The sequence below is a fragment of the Eublepharis macularius genome, chromosome 12 (genome assembly GCF_028583425.1).
Source record: "Eublepharis macularius isolate TG4126 chromosome 12, MPM_Emac_v1.0, whole genome shotgun sequence".
NCBI lineage: Eukaryota > Metazoa > Chordata > Lepidosauria > Squamata > Eublepharidae > Eublepharis > Eublepharis macularius.
Genome location: NC_072801.1, coordinates 48,862,429 through 48,884,683, shown reverse-complemented (window position 1 = coordinate 48,884,683; position 22,255 = coordinate 48,862,429). Strand labels below are relative to the sequence as shown.

General features: G+C 42.9%; 1 protein-coding gene across 1 annotated transcript; it reads right to left on the bottom strand.

The window, feature by feature from the left end:
* Window positions 1–8,334: 8,334 nt before the first annotated feature.
* Window positions 8,335–21,182, bottom strand: LOC129339119 (matrix metalloproteinase-9-like). Its single transcript, XM_054993724.1, has 5 exons — window positions 21,032–21,182; window positions 20,233–20,397; window positions 17,840–18,004; window positions 9,100–9,243; window positions 8,335–8,357 (listed from the first exon to the last, which is right to left on the bottom strand). The coding sequence occupies exons 1-5, from the start codon at window positions 21,180–21,182 to the stop codon at window positions 8,335–8,337; spliced, it is 648 nt and encodes a 215-aa protein (XP_054849699.1).
* Window positions 21,183–22,255: the final 1,073 nt, after the last annotated feature.

The window sequence follows — 22,255 nt, the reverse complement described above, 5'->3', positions numbered from 1 at the left end:
GGAACAGGCTGTGGCTCATAGGAAGAGTACTTGTTTTGCATGCAGAAGGTCTCAGGTTCAATCCTCAGCATCTCCAGTTGAAAGGGTTAGATGCTCGGAAAGACTTTTGCCTGAGACCTTGGAGAGCCATAATTAAAAGTTAGATAACATTGACCTCGATAGGCCAATGGTCTTACTTAGCAGATTCAGAGACACTTGTGGGGACCTCCTATGGGGACCTCCTGAGGTTCCTTCCTGTTACATCAAGCCATGGTTTGACATGTCATTTGAAGCTGGTCATAGTTTTTCATAAATGACAACACTTGAAAGAGAGGGGGAGCAGCCTGGGGAGGCCAGTGTTCCTAGAAGTTACACCCAATACCCCAAAAGTTATTCTCCTTAAACTGTTGGCTGGATTGTTCATTGCAGAGATAAATTCCCTCTGCATATACCCAAAGGGGCACTCTTCAATATTGTGCACATACCCCAAGGCTCAGATCTGACAATGAGGAAAGTTTCGTCCTGGTGATTCTCTAGAACAAATTTGGCCCTGGTGATTCCAACAAAGTAGAGGTAAGACAATTCTTGGAGAGTATGAAGCTGCAACAGAGAGGCAGAAGCGAGACAAGATGGGTGGCATACGCCCAAAGGTCTCCATTCAGGGAGCAAAGTGGTTATGATTACCAGTGTTCAGCAAGAGTTGAGGGCAAATGTGAGAGACGTTTTTTGTTGTGCAGAAATGCCTCCATAGCTACCGCACCTCTCTTCTTGTTAGCAATTTTGTTTGAGAAGGGAAGGGTTACATTTTCACAAGGAACTAAGCCCAGGAAGGAGCTTTGGGGTCATTTTTATTACTGTTGGCTGAGAGAACAAGAGCAGCTTTTACCTGGTAATCACCTGGGTGCCCATCAATGCAACGTGCCAGCTCTACAAAGCCTACCAGATACTCTGGTAAACTCACACCTTTGCTCTGGCAGAAAAATCTCTGGAACCAAAGACCCAGAGGCAGAAACGGCCATGAAAATAAACAGGAAAGGATAGATTGCTGTCAATACTTAGTGGCTCTTCAAGATCCTGTTGCGTGTAGTGGCCTTCACACCTACAGGCTGTGATTGCCAAATATCTAGGGGAGGAGGAGTTCTTTTCCTTTAATCGAGATTTAGTGTGCATAAATGGGTAGGAGAAGCTTTTCAGCTAAACAATATCCCCTGATCAAGTTGATATTAAAGGAACAGCCAGATGAACCAGTTTAAAAGTTGGTAACCTTCAGGTGGGTCATAGAGCTCCATCTGCTGGGTCACATGCCCCAATAGAGCTGACTTCCCCCCCCCCACACACACACACACACTCACACACTTCGTTTCAGAAAGACCTGTTGCTAGACTGCCTGGGTAGAGAGCCAAAGTGTCACTTCTCGTGTGTTTTGTTGGACACTAGCTGAGAGGAGTACCAGGATGTCAATATGAGGTCATCCAGCAACTGGGAAGATCCCTTTGTTTTAGTATGGGCAGGTTCAGAGACTCCCACCCTACTCCTCTCCAGGGCTTTTTTTCTGGGAAAAGAGGTGGTGGAACTCAGAGGGTTGCCCTCGGAGAAAATGGACACATGGCTGGTGGCCCCACCCCCTGATCTCCAGGCAGAGGGGAGTTTAGATTGCCCTCTGCGCCGAAGGCAATCTAGACTCCCCTCTGTCTGGAGATCAGGGGGCGGGCCACCAGCCATGTGACCATTTTCAATAGGTTCCGGAACTCCGTTCCACCGCGTTCCTGCTGAAAAAAAGCCCTGCTCCTCTCCATAAAATCTCTCCCGCCTTCTCCCCACCCAAGCACTGCCAGTCTTCATGTTTGCCTCATCCTTTTGGCTTGGTCCCTGTTTTAGTCTTCTTGGCTCTGACCCTTTGTGGGTTCCTTACCACAGTGCTGCTTCACATGCATTACCTGTCCTCACCTCTCATGGTCTGTTGCCCACAGTCCTGGTCTTGATATTGGTGAGGACTTCATTCTGGCTTCTCCTTTCTCTGTCATCTGACTTATATCACACTTCCCCTGTGCTTGCCATTCATGTTGCTACCTGGAGGCTAAAGCAAAGTTCCAGGCCTCTGAAAGTTGAAGACCATTGCCACAGAACATCTTCAAATGCCTCTAAGATATTCTTACTTATTCTGATTATGTATGTGCATACATTCTTTATTACACAATTGTGCATGCAGAGTACTCATGCTGCTGCCTGGCTAATAATAGGTAAACCTCCACCCTAGGCCCCGATTCTCCACCCTCAGGAAACTGAGGAGTCTAAGAAAAAATGGTTGCATAGTGAGTGACACTCTAGCAATTTCCCTGTACCTCTGTAGTCTTTACCATAGAGATTAGGAGAGATTCCTAGAACATCATGCAGAAGTGATGCTACATCCTTCCCAAACTCCCCCGCCCCTTGCTCCCACTGGCACAACTCTCAAATTCTCCCAGCATTTCTGCAGGCAATGCTGGCAACCCAGTTTGGGAGTAACTGAGTCAGGGACAGATTACATTTAACACCAGTGGGTTAGGGATATATTCATCTTTTCCAATGGTATAAAAGAACGGAAGGCCACCCAAAAGGCTATGCTGGGGATCTTGGGACGTACATGAACAAAAATGATTTGTGATAGGGGTTATAATAATGAGGGGTATTGGGTAAGACTTAGTGGGAAAGTTGGCTGGATACAACCCACTCTTTCTAACCTTTTCTAACCTTTTCAACCTTTTAGCTTTCTTTAGTTAGACCCTACTTGAAACCCACACCACTGATATTCCGTGGGTGCATGCGCAAAGAATGTCATGAGCATCCTGATGCTGCAAGTGAAAATATGTAGATTGGGGCACCAATCCAACCCTGTCATGAGAAGAGAATATAATGGGATATATCTGCCCCCTTTCCAAAATAAATACCATTAGAACGGAGTAGCAGCTTCCCCAGGTTTTTGTCCCGCCCAAATGAGGATGGGATTAGCAGCAGCACTGGCAATCCATTCATCCTTGCAAATCCAATACGGATCCGTGAATGACCACTGTCAAGGGGGTATGGAACTCACCCTCAACTGTCTCAGTAGCCTTATATTTCTCTCTGAAACACTGGACACCTGCTCCTTAAGGTGTCACATACACAAACACACACCGGTGACTCACCTCTCTGTGAATTGCCACATTAAAAGTAAATGCATTTAATTGGTTTGTGGTGCCATTTTTTTTTAGTAAAATAAGCCTCTTTGGGGAGGGGTGAATGACAGAGCAGACAAGAAAGGAGTCAGGCCATTTCCATCTCCCACCACTTCTCTGTTCTAAATCTCCCCCCTCCTCCAGCAGCTTTTCACTTAAACGCACACACACATCATTGGTGCTGATGTAGCAAAGCTACCTCTTCACTCATAGGGTGTCAAATGTCAGGGCACTTCACCATAAGTGACAAATTGGAAGTTAGGTAAATATGTTGTCTAAGTTGAAAGCAAGAATCAGAAAATGGGATGTCAGTCTACCTTTTCCTTAAAAGAGGGGACTAGAATTGTGCCTTTAAATCATCCAGGAACTACACACGCAAGCTAAAATACTTTGATGTCCAAAAAAATTTTAAACTCTGATATTTGGGCATCTGTTAAAAGTCAGGACATGATTATATCTCTTTGTAGATGCCAGAACTCCAACTCAGAGCACATCAAAGCCACACAGATGGGATGGACAGTTAGGCTGTGGTGGTTCCATTGCTCTTTCATACTATGGGGTTGGAACCAGTAAGCTTTTTCACTCAATCTCACCCAATCTTCTGTCTTCCAACAGCCCCCATCCTGCATGGTTTTTCTCCACGTGGGTCCCATGATCCCCAGCATAGCCTTTTGGGAGTGATTAAATAGGCACCCACCTTTGTTTTTCACCAGCAGAAAAGCTGATTGGATCCTGTGCACTGAATAAACCTTGAATCAGGGCAGCACACATACCCAGTAACTACAACAAATGTGCAGAACACCAGTGCATGGGGCTGCCACATTTCCCAATATACTGGGACGCCTCCCACTGGTATCTCCTAACCCCCCCCCCAACTTGGTAGGGTGGCAGGGGGGGGGTGCAGGGAAAATTGTCATCACTTGTATAGCAAAACATCACTTAGTGGCATCATCACATTGAAGTGATGTGCTAGAGTTTTAGAAGAATCCTAGAGCATCACCCCAACACAATGATGCAGGTCTGGACTGACAGGGGGGGCAGGGGGGTAGTCTGCCGCCAGCGCTGCCAAAGAGGGGCACCGGGCACAGCTGCCAGCCACCGGGAGCATGCCAGAGCTGGCAGTAGCAGCGCATGCAGATGAACGGAGGGTTGGGAAGCCGCCCTTGCCATTCGCCTGCCCTGCCAACGGGGCAGCTGGCTTGCCACGGACACAGGACAGGGAGCGTGCAGCAAGCCAGCTGCCCTGTCAGCAGGGCAGGTAAATGGCACAGACGTCCTCCCAGCCCTCCACTCAGCCGCCTGCGCTGTCACTGCCAGCTCCGCAGCGCACTGTGCGCCGGGATGACCAGCTTGCCACGTGGGCAGCACGCCTCCGGGCCCTGTGTGATGATGTCACAGAAGTGACATCATCACACAGTGCTAGAAACACGTGCATGGGGGGAGGCCGGACTTGGGTTGCCCTGGGCACCAGCAACCCTAGATCCGGCCCTGCAATGATGTCATTTCAGTGTTCACATCAGAAGTGATGTCACACCATTAGAGCAAGGGCGATTTGCATTCCTCCACCCACCCCAAACCTCCTGCCAGTTGCCAGCTCTTAGCAGTATGGTGTAGGACTGGGAGACTGTGGTTCAAATCCCCACTCTTCAGTGAAGCTATCTTGGTGATTTTGCACTAGTTGCCTTCTTTCAGCCTTTCTGGGTTGTTGAGAAAATAAAGTGGGAAGAGAAGAGCCATGTGCTCCTAATCCCTTGGAGAAGTAGGAGGATGAAAATGTGATAGTCTATGTTTGCAGATCACACAACCTCTAAAATTCAAATCTGATAACATTTCTTATTACAGGGATCCAAATATAACACAAACCATTGTTTTAAAAACATTCAAATGTCAAAACACTGTTATTAATGTGAGCTAATGCCCTTAAGGTAATCTACAAAGAGTTTTTCTATTTCCTTCTTATTATACATACATAAACTGTACAACACAAGCAAAAAACTGAGATTTATTTAAAACCCTGCACAGTATATTGGTTAGAGTGTTGGATTAGGACAGGGAAAGCCTGCATTCAAAATCCCCAGCTTTGATGCTCACTGGGTGACTTTGAACTCGTCACTCTCTCTATCTCTATCTCAAACTAGCCATCCTCACAGGGTTGTTGTAAAAATGAAATGGAAGAGAAGACCACCATTTATGCTGTCCTGGGCTCCTTGGAAGAACGGTAGGATAAAATTGTAACAAATCAGCCAAGGTAGATTGATATCCTGCTACGAAAAACCTTGCAGTGTCTTTGGTTCAATACAAATTTGAGCCTCAAGGGCCGGGATAGGCAACCTCCCTCTGGCACCTGTGCCAACAGCCGCCCAAGATACCATTTTGCTTGGCCCCCAGATCCAGATCTCTGCCCAAGCAATTCAGGCTCTGGCAACACTGCTTGGGCCAGCAATGTGGGAGAAGGAGACCAACACCATTTATGCCTCTCATCTCCTCCCAGACATGCAAGGCCACCGGCTAAATCCCTGAGATGCTGGCAGCAGCTCTGAGGTTTGGCTTGCTCCATGTTTGTCTGGCCAAGTAAGTACAACCATTGCCTCCCTCCAAAACAATGAATTTGTTTGCTAGAACACCAAAATCTTCATAGGCAAACATCTGGGATCCTAGACTCAGCCTGGCAATCAATAGGAAACCAGGGACAGGATGGGGCCATCAGAAATGACCTACCACTCCTCAGTAAAACCTGAAAATGACATGACAACACTGGCTTGACAGCCATTTTTTAAATTCTTTTTCCACCACCACTCTATGCAGCAGTGGGAAAAGTAAGACAGGAGTAGTGGTCATTACTCTTTTTTTGGCATTTGGGCCTGAAATATTGCCTACCCCTGCTAGACTCCAGTCAGCAAGCTCTGACAAACATTCTCAAAGCAGGTACAGAAGCAGTTAAAGGTAATGCCTGCTGCTTAGCTGCAACCAACTCATGGCAACCCAATGAAGTTGTACCTCATGGGATTTTCAAGGCAAGAGCTGAACAGCCGTAGTTTGTTATTGCCTTCATGTGCATAGCAGTCCCCGTCTTCCTTGGTGGTCATCCATCCTAGAAAACCTTGATTTTCAATGGCAAGTTGAACAGAAAGATTTCTAGGCATTTATACTGAAGAATGTGTTCAGAATTCACATTTGTGTGTGCGCATGTGTTATAAAGTCCCTGAGTCAGTCCAGGCTTGCAAATATGATGGCTGCATCCTTGCTGACTGGCTGCTCAGTATGTGCACATGCGTCTTTAACACTGCAGGAGATGAGCTCCAGCTGTGATGTTAGATCTGTGCTGAGACCCAATCACACATGCAAGGCATCCTTTGCTAGTTCAATGAACAGGTATGCGTATATCGGTACTTTGTTCCTGCTTCCTGCTGCAAGAGTACCAGAGCCAAGCTACAAGTGACGCCTGACATAGGTTGGATACTTGTCAGCTTCCCTCAAGTTTTGATGGGAAATGTAGGCATCCTGGGCCGATTCCAGATGGCCAGAAATTGCGTTTTTTCTGCGGAAATAATCGCTTACCGGACACACGTTCACTTTCATCTCCATCTGCTTTGTCTCACAGCGTGCCATGCCATCCCGCTTCCAGATGTTCGCACGGCCAACTGAGGTACCCGGGATTGGTTGTTTCCTCCCCATCACAGTTGACGTCGGGGGCCTTCATTGGTTCGCATTTCAGTTTGTTTTTTTAAAAATTTTTTTACGTGTTTTGCACAAATGCGCAAATGTGCAGGTATGCGAATACGCAGCGTCAACTTTTGTGCATTTGTGCATTTGTCCATTTGTGCACATTTGTGCAGTTCAATGTGCGCAAACGTGCGACTGCGCAAATGGTGCCCGGTTTTAAAAAAAAAATTAAGGGAATATTGTTGCCAGCCGGCCAAGTAAGGAGGGAAAGGGGAGGGCCTCTCCACAGCGACGAAGTGTCCAGAAGTGTGCAAACCCGCAATACGGCGTTCACACTGTCTGCTTCTGGAGCGCAACACAGCGCCATGAACCGGAGGTAAGCAGGGACGGGACATTACGGGTTTTTACGAGTGAGGTCGCTGGAAAAGCGAAAGCACTCGCTTTATTTGTGCCCGTCTGGAATCGGCCCTGGTCTTGCAGCTTGGCTCTCCGACTGCTGTCCTATGGACTTTTCAACTGTCACTTGTCCAACATTCCACCAAGCTGCCTACATTTCCCATCAAAACTTGAGGGAAGCTGACAAGTGTCAGGCGTCACTTGTAGCTTGGCTCCCAGAGAAACTGGAGTCTGTCAATGAGGCCCTAACTACAATTCACTGGGGATTTTGTGTATACAGCATCCTTGCATTTTTTTAAAAGCTTTGCTTAAAACTTTTAAAAATGTGATTTGGGACCATGGTGTGAGGGGAGGAAGCTTTATGCCTTCCTCCCACCGCTCAGACTTACCATTTGCCCACTCATGGTGGGAAAACTCTCACTCTCGGCCTCAGTCACCAGCGCCCTCAAGAAATAGAGGAATGGAAGAAAAATAGCCAGAAAATGGCCCTTAGCATGATGCTCTCTATGGTATTTACAAAAGAGATTAGGAGGAAATCCTTCAGCATCAACTGGAAGTGATGTCACATCCTCCACAAACAACACCTTCCCCAGGAAAAACCATCAAAATCACTAGGCTTTTGTGCAGGCAGTGTTGGCAACCCTATCCTCTGTTCTCCTGTTCACAAACAGCCCTGGGTTAGTCCTGTTTTCCCCTCTGTGAAAATTCACAAACGCCAGTATTGAGTATATATCCATTTTTATTAGGGAGAAAATTGAATTTTTGATTAGTAAAATCAAATAGAAGTTTTTTTTATTAGGGGCCATTTTTGATCAGGAGAAGGAGAAGCGCCACAATCCTGATCTGAATTGTTCCACCACATGTCTGGTAAGCAATTTTTTTAAAAATGCTGGATGCTCCATACCCAGAACTCCCAGTGTATTGTGGAGTTATGGCCTCAGAGAAACATTTTTCCCCATCTGTGAAACTCAGAGAAATCAGAATAAGATAGAAGGGTTGGATCCATTCATTTATGCTTGCTTCATCCAGATTGCTCCGCCATCTCCCACAGATTGGCTAGTATCAGAGATGTCCAAGGATTTCAAGACCGCCAACAAGTTGGTCAGTCAACCCTTTGGGTAATACCTGGAGGGGGAGAAAGGATGCCCAGTGAGTTCAGAAGGCTAAAGTGACATGCAGATGAACCTGAGATTTCTCAGAGCCACTGCAAAGGATCCAAATGTGAGAGACACCAAGACAAAACCTTTTTTGTGGCATACACAGTATATGTGTGCTTGTGCATGTGTATTAGTGCCATCCTTTTGCTTTATAGTCATATGTTTATAATGGCTGTATTGTTTTCTGTGCATTATGGTTGTATTTTATGGGACATTCAAGTATTGCTTTGATATGTTAGCCTAATGCCTCCTTTGGCTGCCATGGGTCAGGATATGAACCTCAATCAATCAGTCAATCAATCAACCAATCAGTCAATCAATCAGTCAGTTATGACCAGTTTCTCTCGTTCATTTCTGACACAGTAAGCACCCTGCAAAGAAAATTTCCTTCCAACATTTTCTACATCAGATTTTTTTCCTTCCGAATATAATTTCAGAGTCCAGTTTTATAACTAGTTGGATTGCAAAACTGAACTTTGGGTTTCTGTGAGGGAATCAGCCGAAACTGAAAGACCTCCAGCCTGATATAAGACCAAAAAAAGGTGCTGAGGTTCGGCACTGACCACTTCCTGGAAAATGTTTTATGTTTCTAGGATTCTTCTTCTTGTGTAATGTCACAAAATCCTGAACCTCAGTGATGCAAGGAAGGAAGGAAGAGTCCTCTGTATCTCCCATGTCACTCAGTGCCGTCACGCTTGATGGTCCCTTACCTGAGTCAGCACAAAGAAGCCACTTCCTGTCAGTCTCAGGGTTGCTGGTGAGAGGACACCAGAGCTTCCTGTCTAGGTGCCCAGATGTGGTGCAACTGTGGTAAGTTTTGCCACGGAAGACAAAGGGGAAGACACAGTCCAATTCTGATTGGGAAAGCAGACGAGGAAGGAAGCATGTTGTTTTTACACTGCTTTTCCACTTTACCATCATTCACTGCAACGTAAACCAACTATTGCAGGAGCCACACAGGGCTAACCTTCTGATGAACCACCCCATTATCAAGTCATTGTTATCCAGCACTTTGGTCATTAGACAGATTTTTAACCAACCAGCCAAGCACACTCCTGCAGGTGTACATTAATAAGTGTGGAAGAGTCAGCATATCTGGATCTAGAGGGCCTATGAGCCATTAACAGCGTAATCCAAAACAGAGTTACACCTAAGGCCACTCTTTTTAGGATTGCCAAGAATCCTGGATTTCAGGCCCTCTCATCACTTCTTTATTTAGCATGCTCACCTTGGATTTCCCAGCTTCATTCAGAGTTGTGTTTCCTAGCAACAATCCAGCAATAATAAAATGTAAGAGACATTCTGTCACAAACACTCTTTTTCTAGGTGGGTGCATAGAATGAACTGAAACCCTAGTTTACCCATGAACATATAATGAAAATCTCGATTGATTGATTTACGTTATTGATACCCCTCCTTTCTCCCCAAATGGGGATCCAAAACAGCTTACATCATTTTCCCCTCCTCCATTTTATCTTCACAACAACTCTGTGGCATAGGTTAGGCTGAGAGTGCATGACTGGGACACGTGGTCAGGTCACCCAGCAAACTGTTAGAAGAAGGGACTGGCGATGTCTCTTGCTCAGGCCTTTAGGACTGCCAGCAGAGAAGAAGGAAGGCAACTACCATAGAGTCAGTTAGATAGATAGGCTGCTATCAGTCTTCTTCCTTCCCTTCTCTCCCCCTCCTCTCTGTCTTCTTCCCTGCATGCACCAGGAGAGGCAGCATGGTGTCTCCTCCTGAGAGAGATGGCCTATTTTCAATCTAAAGCCATCTTAGCTAGTTAGATCAGTTACTAGTTCTTTCTCTCCACTAAACTTAGGTAAATATATTCCTTTAGATAAATAAACAGTTATTGGTTCGCTAACTTGGATGAGAGCTTTCTGCATGCAGTTTGTTTAGTTAACATGCCTTAACTAGAACTAGGATTGCCAGGTCCCTCTATCCTCTCAGTAGGAGGATAGGGGCCTGGAACTTACCCTCACGCACGCACATTAGCATGTGCGTGCTCCGGCGGTGGCATGATGACGTCGTTTCCGGAAGTGATGTCACCATGCCAAGTGCATGGTGACGTCACTTCTGTAAGTGATGTCACGCCGGCCACAGGAGTGCTCCCGTGCTCCGATTTGGCTGGTTTGGGGCCAAATCAGAGTGCAAGGATGCTCCTGCAGCCAGTGCGAGGGGTGGGAGCATGTGCAAAGCGCGCATTCCTGAGGTGCATGCCAGAGGCGGGCACACTTTGGGAGTTTGCCCCCTCCCGCCAATCACTCAGCGATCGCCAGATAAGGGGGCAAATCCCAGGGACCTGGTAACCCTAATTAAAACCCAATACAAACTTCAATGGCAGAGGGGATTTGAACCTGGGTCACCTGATCCTAGTCCAACACTCTAGCCACTAAACCACACTGGCTCTCAAAGTTGCAAAATGCACTAAATGCCACACGTCAGCCTGTCCACTTTGAATGGCCAAGACTGCATTGGCAAACTGCTGCCAGGATTCTTCCTTACTGACAGCTGAACTTATGAGAGGCCCAAGTCTGGCCAATCTCCTTTTTAACTTGTTTTTATTGTGTCGATTGATTGTTGTATTGTTTTGCCACTTATTTCTTGCTTTGTTAGCCACTTTGAGCCTAAGGAGATAAGCAGGCGTATAAACATTTAAACTCAACAAACAAAAATAAATCACGTGGCCTCTTCAGGGTAACTCGGCAATATTCAGAGTAACTCGGCAAGACTGAATTAAAAGGCAATTCATTCTTCATAGATAAAGAAAACTATCCATTTTTATCCCACCCTAACCCCCAAATTTTATTCCATCCTAACCCTTAAAGAGCTCAGGGTGCCATAGATGGATGTCTCTCCCTGCCCCCAGTTTTGACAACACAACCCTGTGAGGTAGATTAAGCTGGAAGAGGGTGGCCCACCGTCACCTGGAAGATTTCATGGCTGAGTGAGAATTTGAGCTCTGGTCTTGCAAGTCTTAAGCCAGTGCTCTGACCACCACACTATTAGGCAAGATCCTTGGTTTTGCAGAGAGAGAGAGAGAGAGAGAGAGAGAGAGAGAGAGAGAGAGAGAGAGAGAGAGAGAGAGAGAGGTTTATCACAGGGATTTTTTCAATTTTTTTCACCCCAATGTTTCAGACCTAAATTCTTGTTTTTCCTTCTACCTTGAGTGAATTAATTCTCTGGTTTGTTTGCTTGCACAAATGAATGGTGTGCATTGTGTGTATAAATATAGTTCATGCATAAAAAATATTGTACAGCACGCTTACACAAAACCCACAGCAAAAAGGGGAGAACGGAAATCACTGTGGAAAATATATTTTAAAAACTAAGAAGGAATTAGATAGTGAACATTTGCTCATTCCTCCAGGCTTATTTATTGTTGCCTTTTTATCTTGCCTTTTCTCGAGTGAGCTCAAGGCAGAACAATAAGTTTAGGCTTTATCTTATCAGCTTTTTAATGGTCTGCTCTATTTTATGTCCCTGACCTGAATGGCCCAGGCTAGCCTGATCTCATCATATCTCAGAAGCTAAGTGAGATTGGTACTTGGCTGGGAGAACACCAAGGAAGTCCGGGGTCAGTACTCAGAGGCAAGCAACGGCACACGACCTCTGTGTCCCTTGAAACTCCCTGTAGGATGGTCATAAGTTGGCTGCAACTTGTGGGTACTTTCCACCACCTGTTTCATGGATAGTTTTTGTGCTGATTTATACTGTGTTTTTAAATTGTAAGCTGTTGCCTCTTGAGCAGGACTCTGAAGAGGCAGTGTGGAAATATTCTAAATTAATAAATAAATTGAGTGAGTGAGTGAGTGGCCCAAGATCACTTGATAACAGCCATGTTCTACAACTGAACCACAGGCCTTCTCCAAGGACACAACATCCCAAGGAATTGCATCCCTTCCCTGCCCCAGTTGTCTCTCTAGATAACCACTTCTTTGGACACTTTGGTAATGTATTCTGTTTCAGAAGCCAGTTCAGGATAGACAATTGTGATGATCATGAATACCGCGTACGTGAAGAAAAAGGCAGTCAGCTCAACAAGTGATTGTTCGTCTGAGAAGCGGCATTGCAAAAACACACTTTTTTTCACTGTGATGTGCGGGAAGGTATGATGCAAGCACAGCTCATGCCCGAATCTTGACCTCCTATGTGCTCACCATTGCATAATCTCCACCTAAAAGTTGTATCGTAGTTTGGAGAGGTGGAACACCACGCTTTCATCTCTGGGTGGCCCATCGGGATGCAGCTTTGGTAAGATTTCTCCTTATAGATGAAAGGAAAGACACAGCCAGTTTCTAGATGAAGAACAAAAAAAGTGAGGAGGGAGGAATGCAACTGAAATTATTTTAGATGTGTTGGATGTGATGCTTTCCTGATATTCGGGGAATAGGCTGAATTCTTGGTATTCCCTGCCATAGATCCCTTGCTTCCCCCAAATAGCCAATTCCCAGAAAGCCTCAGTTGTACCATTGTGCAAAAGTCTCCATAGCATAACAGTCATACTCCTCCCTCCCTAACATTCATTCAGAGTGAGGACAGGAAGAAGCCAAAGAAATACAACTAAAGAAAAGACCAGGGAAAAAGAAAATATACCAGGACATTAAAATCCTTCAAGAGCAGTTGACGGCAATGAACAATAAAGAACTGGAATGGAATCTTAAGAGAATGAATCAAAAGTCATTTGAAGGTGCAAATAAACCTGGGAAATATCTGGCGTGGCAATTGAAGAAGAGAAAGGAGAAGAAGACAATAAATAAAATATGCGAGGATAATAAAGTATATCTGGAACAGACGGCTATTAGTAGAGCCTTTTACAAATTTTATGCTAAACTGTACAACAAAAAAGAAGTGAACAAAGACTCAATAGCGACATATTTGGGGAAAATGAAGCTCCAAGTAATTTCGGAAGGATGGAGAGATAAACTGAATGGTGAAGTAACGGAGGAAGAGATAAGGAAGGCAATACAGTCAACAAACCTGGGAAAGGCGCCAGGACCTGATGGACTTACAGCCAAATTTTACAAGGTAATGGTCAATGAACTGGTGCCATTCCTAAAAGAAGTGATCAATGGTGTTTTGAGGGATCAAAGGATTCCAGATACTTGGAGTGAAGCTAATATATCATTGATCCCCAAAGAAGGACAAGATTTGACTAACGTTAAAAATTATAGACCTATTTCGTTACTCAATAATGACTATAAAATTTTTGCGAAGATATTGGCGGAAAGAGTAAAGGGATGGCTATCCGAAGTTATTGAGGAGGAACAAGCTGGTTTTTTACCAAACAGACAAATTAAAGACAATTTAAGGACAGTTATAAATGCTATTGAATACTATGGTAAGCGTTGCGACAAGGAGGTTGGTTTCTTCTTTGTGGACGCTGAAAAAGCATTTGATAATTTGAACTGGGACTTTATGTTTGCCACTATGGAACAGCTACAAATGGGGGAAAGATTCATCAGAGCAGTGAAAGAAATCTACAGAGACCAGAGTGCAGCAATTGTGGTGAATGAAGAGGTGACTAAGAAACTGATTATAGGTAAAGGTACAAGACAAGGTTGCCCGTTGTCTCCACTGTTGTTTATCTTGGTCTTGGAAATATTGATGATACAGATTCGAGAAGATAATGCAATCCGTGGAATAAAAATAAAAGACTTTTCCTATAAGGTTTTCATCCGCATTTTCCTATAAGGTTTTCATCCACATTTGCGGATGATATAATGTTAATTGTGGAAGATCCAATTGAGAACATGCCAAAGGTAATAGAGAAAATTAAGGAATTTGGAGAATTGGCAGGATTTTATGTAAACAAAAAGAAGTCAAAGATATTATGTAAAAATATGACCAAACAAAAACAACAGTTATTAACGGAAATAACAGACTGTGAAGTAACAAGTAAGGTGAAATATTTGGGAACTGAACTTACTGCAAAGAATATAGATCTATACAAGAATAATTATGAGAAACTGTGGACTCAGATAGAGCAAGATTTGATTAAATGGAATAGATTGAATTTGTCATGGTTGGGAAGAATTGCAGTAGTCAAGATGAATGTGCTGCCAAGAGTGATATTTTTCTTACAAACAATACCAATTATTCGGGACTCTAAGCAATTTGAAAAATGGCAGAGGAAAATATCGGACTTTGTTTGGGCAGGCAGGAAGCCTCGAGTGAAAATGAAAGTATTACAGGACGCAAAAGAGAGGGGTGGAATGCAACTGCCCAATTTAAGACTTTACTATGATGCAATCTGTTTGGTGTGGTTGAAAGATTGGATGACGCTGAAAAACCGCAAATTACTGGCCTTAGAGGGATATAAAAAAATATTTGGATGGCATGCATATCTGTGGTATGACAAAGTAAAAGCAGACTCTATGTTTTTACACCATTATATTCGGAGAAGCCTCTTCACAATTTGGAAGAAGTATAGAGATTACCTACAGGAAGGAATTCCCTCCTGGGTGGTTCCTTATGAAGTAATAGACCCAAGAACTGTCGATAATGAACAACAGTGCTTAACGTACAAGGAGATAACACGAATAGAATTTTCTAAACTAAGAATAAAGACGCAAGATGAGTTGTCTCCAAGTTACGACTGGTTTCAATATAGACAGATCAGAGACCTTTATAACTCAGACTGTGCGAAAGGAGGGGTAAGAATGGAGAATTTGGAATTAGAGGAGGTAATTTTACAAGAGGATAAAAAGGAAATCTCTAAGACTTATAAAGTGTTGTTAAAATGGTACACAGAATATGAGACAGTTAAAGTGCAAATGGTGAAGTGGGCTATAAACTTTAATAAAGAAATAACAATGGAGGCGTGGGAATACTTGTGGAAAAATACATTGAAGATCACGACATACACTAATATTAAAGAGAACGTTTACAAAATGATTTATCGTTGGTATTTGACACCAAAGAAAATTGCGCTAGGGAATCTGAACATGTCTAATAAATGCTGGAAATGTAAAAAGCATGAAGGATCTTTGTATCACATGTGGTGGACATGTGAGGTAGCTAGGCAGTACTGGGGGGAAATAATAAGAGTGATAAGTGAGATTTTACAATTTCAAGTTAATAAGAACCCAGAACTCCTGCTACTGAACTTGGGAATGGAGGATATTCCAGCACAACACAGGACATTGTTATTTTACATGACAGCAGCGGCTAGACTTCTGTATGCGCAAAAGTGGAAAGTACAAGAAGTGCCAACTATTGAGGACTGGATTTACAAATTGCTGTACATGGCGGAAATGGACAAAATGACAAGGAAACTGAGAGACCTTGATCCAGGACAGTTCAACAAGGATTGGGAAAAGTTGAAGCAATATTTGGTGAAAAAATGGGAAGTGGGAGGAGAACTGTGGCAGTTTGAAAATTACTGAAATATAATAAAAGAAGAGGGAAGTGACTTTACCGAGGGGAGGAAAGTTAAATGAGAAATTCTAAGCAACTATTATATTTGACTACTATATATAGTATTAAGTAATAGAGGTGTTATTATAAGAACTATAAGGATAGAAACTAATTTTATTTCTGGCAGATAATTGTATAATGGAGGAAGTATATAACTAAAACAGAAGGAGTATAAGAAAGGCGGAAAGAAATATATAGTAACATACAGAATACGAGTTAAATTGATTGACTTATGCCAAATGTATATTGAGTTTATAGAAGTACTTAGAAATATATAGAGTATGGGTCAAATTGATTGATTATTTCCGGCAGACAATTGTATAATGGAGAAATTATATAATTAAAATAGAATGAATATAAGATAGAAGGAAGTAAAGAGTAACATATAGAGTACAAGTCAAATTGATTGACTTATATTGAATGTATACAATGTTTATAGAAGTACTTAAAGTTATGTAGAATAAGGGACAAATTGTTTGTCCCATATTGACGAGACTAGAATGAATAAGATAGATTATAGAGTACAAAAATTAGACAAATGATTGTTATTATTAAAGAATATAAGCCAGGAATGTAATATTTAGTTGATAAGTTAAGGGAATAGAGATAACACTGTGATATAATAGATAAACTTAGAAGAGAGTAAAAGTATAAGTTTAATAGAATAAAATAAGTTTGAAATGAGTAGAGGGGAAAAAGTGGATAAGGGGTTGGAAAACTGTTGGAAGTCAACAAAAGGGGGGGAAAGGGAGGGGGTAAGAACTGGAATATTTAAAGGAAATTGATTGTAATGAATATTATAGTGATATATTTCTAATCCAATAAAAAATTTTTTAAAAAAAACAGAGTGAGGACAGGAAGGAAATATGAGAGGGGCCATGGTTCAGTGGTGCAGAAGGTCCAAGTTTCAATCCCCAGCATCTCCAGTTTTTTTTTAAAAAAAAGGATCAGAAAGTAGGTGTTGTAAAAGACCTCTGCCAGAGACCCTGGAGACCCACAGCCAGCCTGAATGGACAATGCTGGACTTAATGCTTTGTGATTTTAATGTATTTTTTAATGTTGTTAGCCGCCCTGAGCCCATCTGTGGGGAGGGCGGGGTATAAATCGAATAAAATTAATTAATTAATTAATTAATGGACCGATGGTCTGATTCAGTATAAGGTGACTTCATGTGATCCTTCCTGCCCTCATTCCAAACTGACTTTGTGATCACCAAGATAAAAGCTACAGGCTGTTATTGCACTAGCAGCCATGTTTCCTCATTGGCAGCATAAGGATGTAAAAAAGACAAAAAAGAAAATGATACCAGGAAGAACAATGAACAATTGTGGATCAAATTTCTGGGAATATTCCAGGCCCTGGCAGAGCTCCCAGTTGCAACAAAAATGCTCAAATGTGACCTTCAGCTCCTTTACTAATCCTTGCTTGGCCTATGAACATCAAATAGTCAGAGCCATGCCACTGGCTTGCTTTGTCTTAGATCTCCCTCTTTGCTGATGCCATACAAGGCCAAGTAGTATTACATACTGTTTAATAGTCACGATAGTATTATAACTGGTGATTATTCATATCATCATTATAGCATTTCAATGATGATGATACAGAAAATCATCTGTCGTAATAAAGTATCAAATCTTCCATGACAAAAAGTAAACCAATCCAAGCCTCACTCTTCTTCTCATGTCTGAGAAGACCAGAAATCACTAACGCCAAAGGTGACCAGGTATCCATCAGCATGGATCATATCCTTCTCATAATTTTCTGTCATGGACTCATGATGACCTTTGGACTTTATGCAGCTTCTTCAAATGAGGTCATGCTGCACACTTCAGCATTTTATGGAGGAAAGGTGCCTTACAATAAGTTTGTCAGAGGTCTTTGGCAAGCTTTTGAGCAAGGTGTTACATCATACTTCCTAAAGATGCAAGGGGACTTTGTGCCACAGAGACTTTGACAGGCCAGTAGTCTGACTCAGCATCAGGCAATTTCATGTGTTCAACCACAAGTTCCCTTCTGTTGGTCTCTTACTTGTGATGGTGCAAAAAGTCCATCGCTTGTCTGCATCGAAGTTTCTGGTGGTGGCACACCAGAGCTTCCCATCTGTCCTCCCATCCTCTGTGCAGCTGCTGTAGTTCATGCCATTGTAGATGAAGGGGAAGACACAAGTAGGGCCTTCCTTGCTTGTATCTGGGCCTGGATTTTTTTAAAAAAAATGGTATAGGAAAGAAAGATTCTAAAAAGTTAGTAGCTTCTCACATGCTAGGGACCCAATTCCTTAGTTCTTCATCAGCCCTACCTATGTTATGCAAGTAATTATGTCCTTGATCATTTATTTAGAACATTCATATGCCACCTCTTCAGAGATCTGGTCAAGACAGTTCAATAAACAAAACAAAACGAGCATAAAAAACATGAAAATTAACAAACCATTAGAAACTCCAGCCCATAAAAACCCAAAGCAGAGCATAAAACAGAATTTGATGGTTCACATAATGCATGCTCCTCTCTTGATGTCTGTGTGAATGAGCTATCATGAGATCTGCAACATTTACAGTACAATCCTAACAATGGTTGTTGTGGATTTTCCGGGCTGTATAGCTATGGTCTTGGCATTGTAGTTCCTGTCGTTTCGCCAGCAGCTGTGGCTGGCATCTTCAGAGGTGTAGCACCAAAAGAGAGATCTCTCAGTGTCACAGAGATCTCACAGTGTCACTGTGACACTGAGAGATCTCTGTCTTTTGGTGCTACACCTCTGAAGATGCCAGCCACAGCTGCTGGCGAAATGTCAGGAACTACAACGCCAAGACCACTGCTGTACAGCCCAGAAAATCCACAACAACCATCGTTCTCCGGCCGTGAAAGCCTTTGACAATAAATCCTAACAATGCTTTCTTGGCAGAAAGCCCCACTGAATAAACCTGAGGAGGATTTGGAGTAAATCTACCATGTTGTTAGTCAACTTACCAGTTTGATAAATTGAGTCAAAATCTATTGATCAGTTTCCTTTGGCAGCAAAGTTCTTTTATATTACTTATTTTTAATGAGAGTACTTACATTTCTATGGGTTTCTAGTCCCCCCACCTTTTAAGAAGAGACATACTTCCTCTTACACACAGGAAGGAATGCCTCTTCTTCTTGTTCTAATAGATGTATTTTGTTTTCTTCATATAGAAACGTAACTGACAGAACAACCAATTAAAGATCAGAAAAATACTGAGTTGGATGAAATCAATTGATGTATAAGTAATGAAATTAATTGATGTATAGCTAATGTAAGTTGTCAAAATTAAACCAAAATCAAACAATGTATGCACATTGAAAACACATAAAAATGTGGGAATGAGAGAAGCAGGTTATTCCCCTTTGCCATCTGTACAGAGCAGCTCAAAGTAGATTAAAACATTAAAATAATAATACATGCAAGTGGATGATTTAAAAGGAATCAGAGAAGATCCTCCTTCTTCCTCTTTCCATCCTCTTTCCCCCTCATCCTCATCATTCTCCTTGCCTGGGTCCAGTTGCAAGGGGGTCTCACTTGTCAAGAAGGATTATGAGGACCACCCAAAATGGTGCTGAAATGGTGCAGATAACATCCCAGTTTTGGGTTGCAATAGCAAGTCAACAGAGGTGGAGTTTATTGTGCTGCAGGTCCTGTTCACAGAGTACAATGCCCTCTGCCAAACCTTATACTTCCCTCCTGATGCCCATCCTTAGCAGAGAGCACTGTACTGTAGGGCAAGGCTTTGTAACAAAACAAAAGTCAGAGGCCTTAGTGTTTGCCCAGGTTGCTAAGACAACCCAACATGGCACCCGACTTCCTATGAGAGTTCAGGCACCGTTTTGCTTCCCTATGCAATTTTATTGGCCTAACATGCATCCTAGACAGATGTGAACACCAAAGAACTTCTTAGGGGGCCTTTTGCCCCAATTTGGATATTAAGAGGGAAGGGAAGCTGGATTTTCCTGCATATCCAGCGGTTCTACCCGATATGCAGAACAGACTCCTCCTTGCCATGCCTGGCCATATTGCATGGATTTTCTATCCACATAAGGACAAGAACATGCCAATGTAACTGAGGACAGCTGAAACTTCATTTATACCTTGTGACATCAACACATGTCCAAAGAGTGCTAAGAAGATGCCTGTGAAGATGCTTTTCTTGGTTGGAGGGAGGCTGATGCTGGGCATTGTGGTGGCTGAAAGAGGGGGATATCAAAACAATCCCATCCCATTTGAAGGCCTCTTGAATAATCATCTAAAGAAGGGATGCAGTTCTCAAGGCAAGGAAGGATTGCAAAATGGATAGAAAATGTCGGACAGGGGAGACCTTGTAAATGTGATGTCCCTGCAACATAGTCTCCTTACAGATGGATCTGCTTTGTCTAACCCATCATAACCCCATCTGCTACTGTCCTCTTACCTGTGACATTACAATACACCCATTTCTTATCCACATCATATGTACTGGTGGTGGCACACCAGTGTGTTCCGTCACTCATGCCCTCCGTAGTACATGTGCTGTAGGACTTGCCCTTGTAGATGAATGGGAAGATGCAAGGTGGACTTTCTATATCTGGATCTGGGCCTGAATTTGAAAAGAAGAGTAGGTGCAAGAATTTGTGGATTCTACACTGTGCCACCAAGATCACACATGGATTCCTGGGAAATCAGGAGTTGGCTGCTTATAGACTGCCCAGACATTTTGCCTCAAATTGCCATTTTAGGTAAAGAATAGAGGGGAGAGATTAAGGGGATTGTGCCAAAGGCTTTGTGGGATAGATTTTGAAAAACAACTTGAAATCTGTAGAAGTTGCATTGTGCAGGTGCTCTGGGATGCAGTTATTATTTGATTTTTATACTGCTTTTCTTCATTTAAAAACTCCAGGAATAAGGAGCAGCAAAGGGAAAAGGGCAGGTGATGGTAAATCTGTCATGGAGTCGCCAATTCTAACTCCTGTGGGGGCTTTTCTGAATTTCTGTCTCTTCTCTTTGAACACTCATGAGCCCACTTTCTATTGAATCAGACCCTTGATCTATCAGGGTTAGTACTGCCTGTTCTGACTGACTGCCATTTGAAGAAGTCTCAAAAACATCTTTCAGATCATCTACGATCTGATCTTTTTTAAAACTGGAGACTCCAGGGACTGAACCTGAGGCCTTTTTTGTGTAAAGGAGATACTCTACCATTGAGCCCCTGCCTCCTCTTTCTCTACCCTTACCTGAGACCTGACAGAACTTCCACTTCTTGTCAGCATCATAATTATTGGTTGTGGCACACCAGAACTTCCCATCACTCCACCCATCTGTAGTGCAGCTCTGATAAGACCTGCCCTTGTAGACAAAGGGGAAGATGCAAGGTGGACTTTCCATGTCCTCATTAGGACCTAGTAATAAATAAATAAATAAAAACTGCCAGAAAAAAGCAAAATCAAGCAGGAATTTCTTTGGAACACAGAGAGGGCCAAATTAGAAGTGACAACACTCTGACAGAGGGTACCACTGCCTAAAACGGACAATTTAAAAATGTTTCAAATGTCTAATCCTGATCAGGCCTGCAGCATGACTAGACAAGGCATTCTTGCTCCCCTCTGTGTGCCTTTTCAAGAACCAAAAATTGGTACTTGAAAAGGTACTGAGGGAAAACAAAAATGGCTTGTCCTGCCATCCCACCTTGATTGGGCCTTCATAGCATTTTAATTGCCTGTTTTAGCCTTTAAAATGGGAGCAGAATCCCTATGGTGGAGACAAGGAATCCAGAACATCTAATTTGGCCCAGATAGACCCAGAGATTTACATCTTTCTCAACATTACATGCAACAGAGAACAGCTTCTCTCCCTCTTCCAAATAGCCTGTAGTAGTACCCATCACGGGACATAATACAAATACACTCAATGTTTTCTTGTGCCCCGCCCCAATTAGCTGTCTAGCGTAGGCAAGGAAAGAGAGTGTGTCATCAACGGAAAGAGAGAAGAAAGAAATGGAGTGACAGAAGTTCCATCTGCCATGTTATAACTAGTTCCACCCTGAACTACTCAGGGTTCAAATATTTAGACACTTTTGCAAATACAGCCCCTGGAATTGCTGTATCAAGAACTGCTGGTGGGCGAGAGACTTTAACCCTATCTTCACCTGCTGCTTTCTCACTGGAAAATGTCACCCTTAAGCTGCATTTATTCCTACTGAGGAAAACTTTCAGATACTTTTGATTTTTTTCCCCAGCCGTGGTAAAAGCAGCTCAAAGGATAGCTTTTTCTAGCTAGGAAACAGCAAAAGAGGAAAGTATTTAAGTTTCCTCTTCTTCCCTTCCTCTTCTCGTCCTTGATAAAGCAGTTCCTGAGGCTTCATTTGCAAAACTAAAAAAAAAGTTTATTTAAAATAAACATGGAAGAAAAGGCAATATGTGAACTTTCTGCATTGTCATATGCAAGGTGGGGAGGAGGAA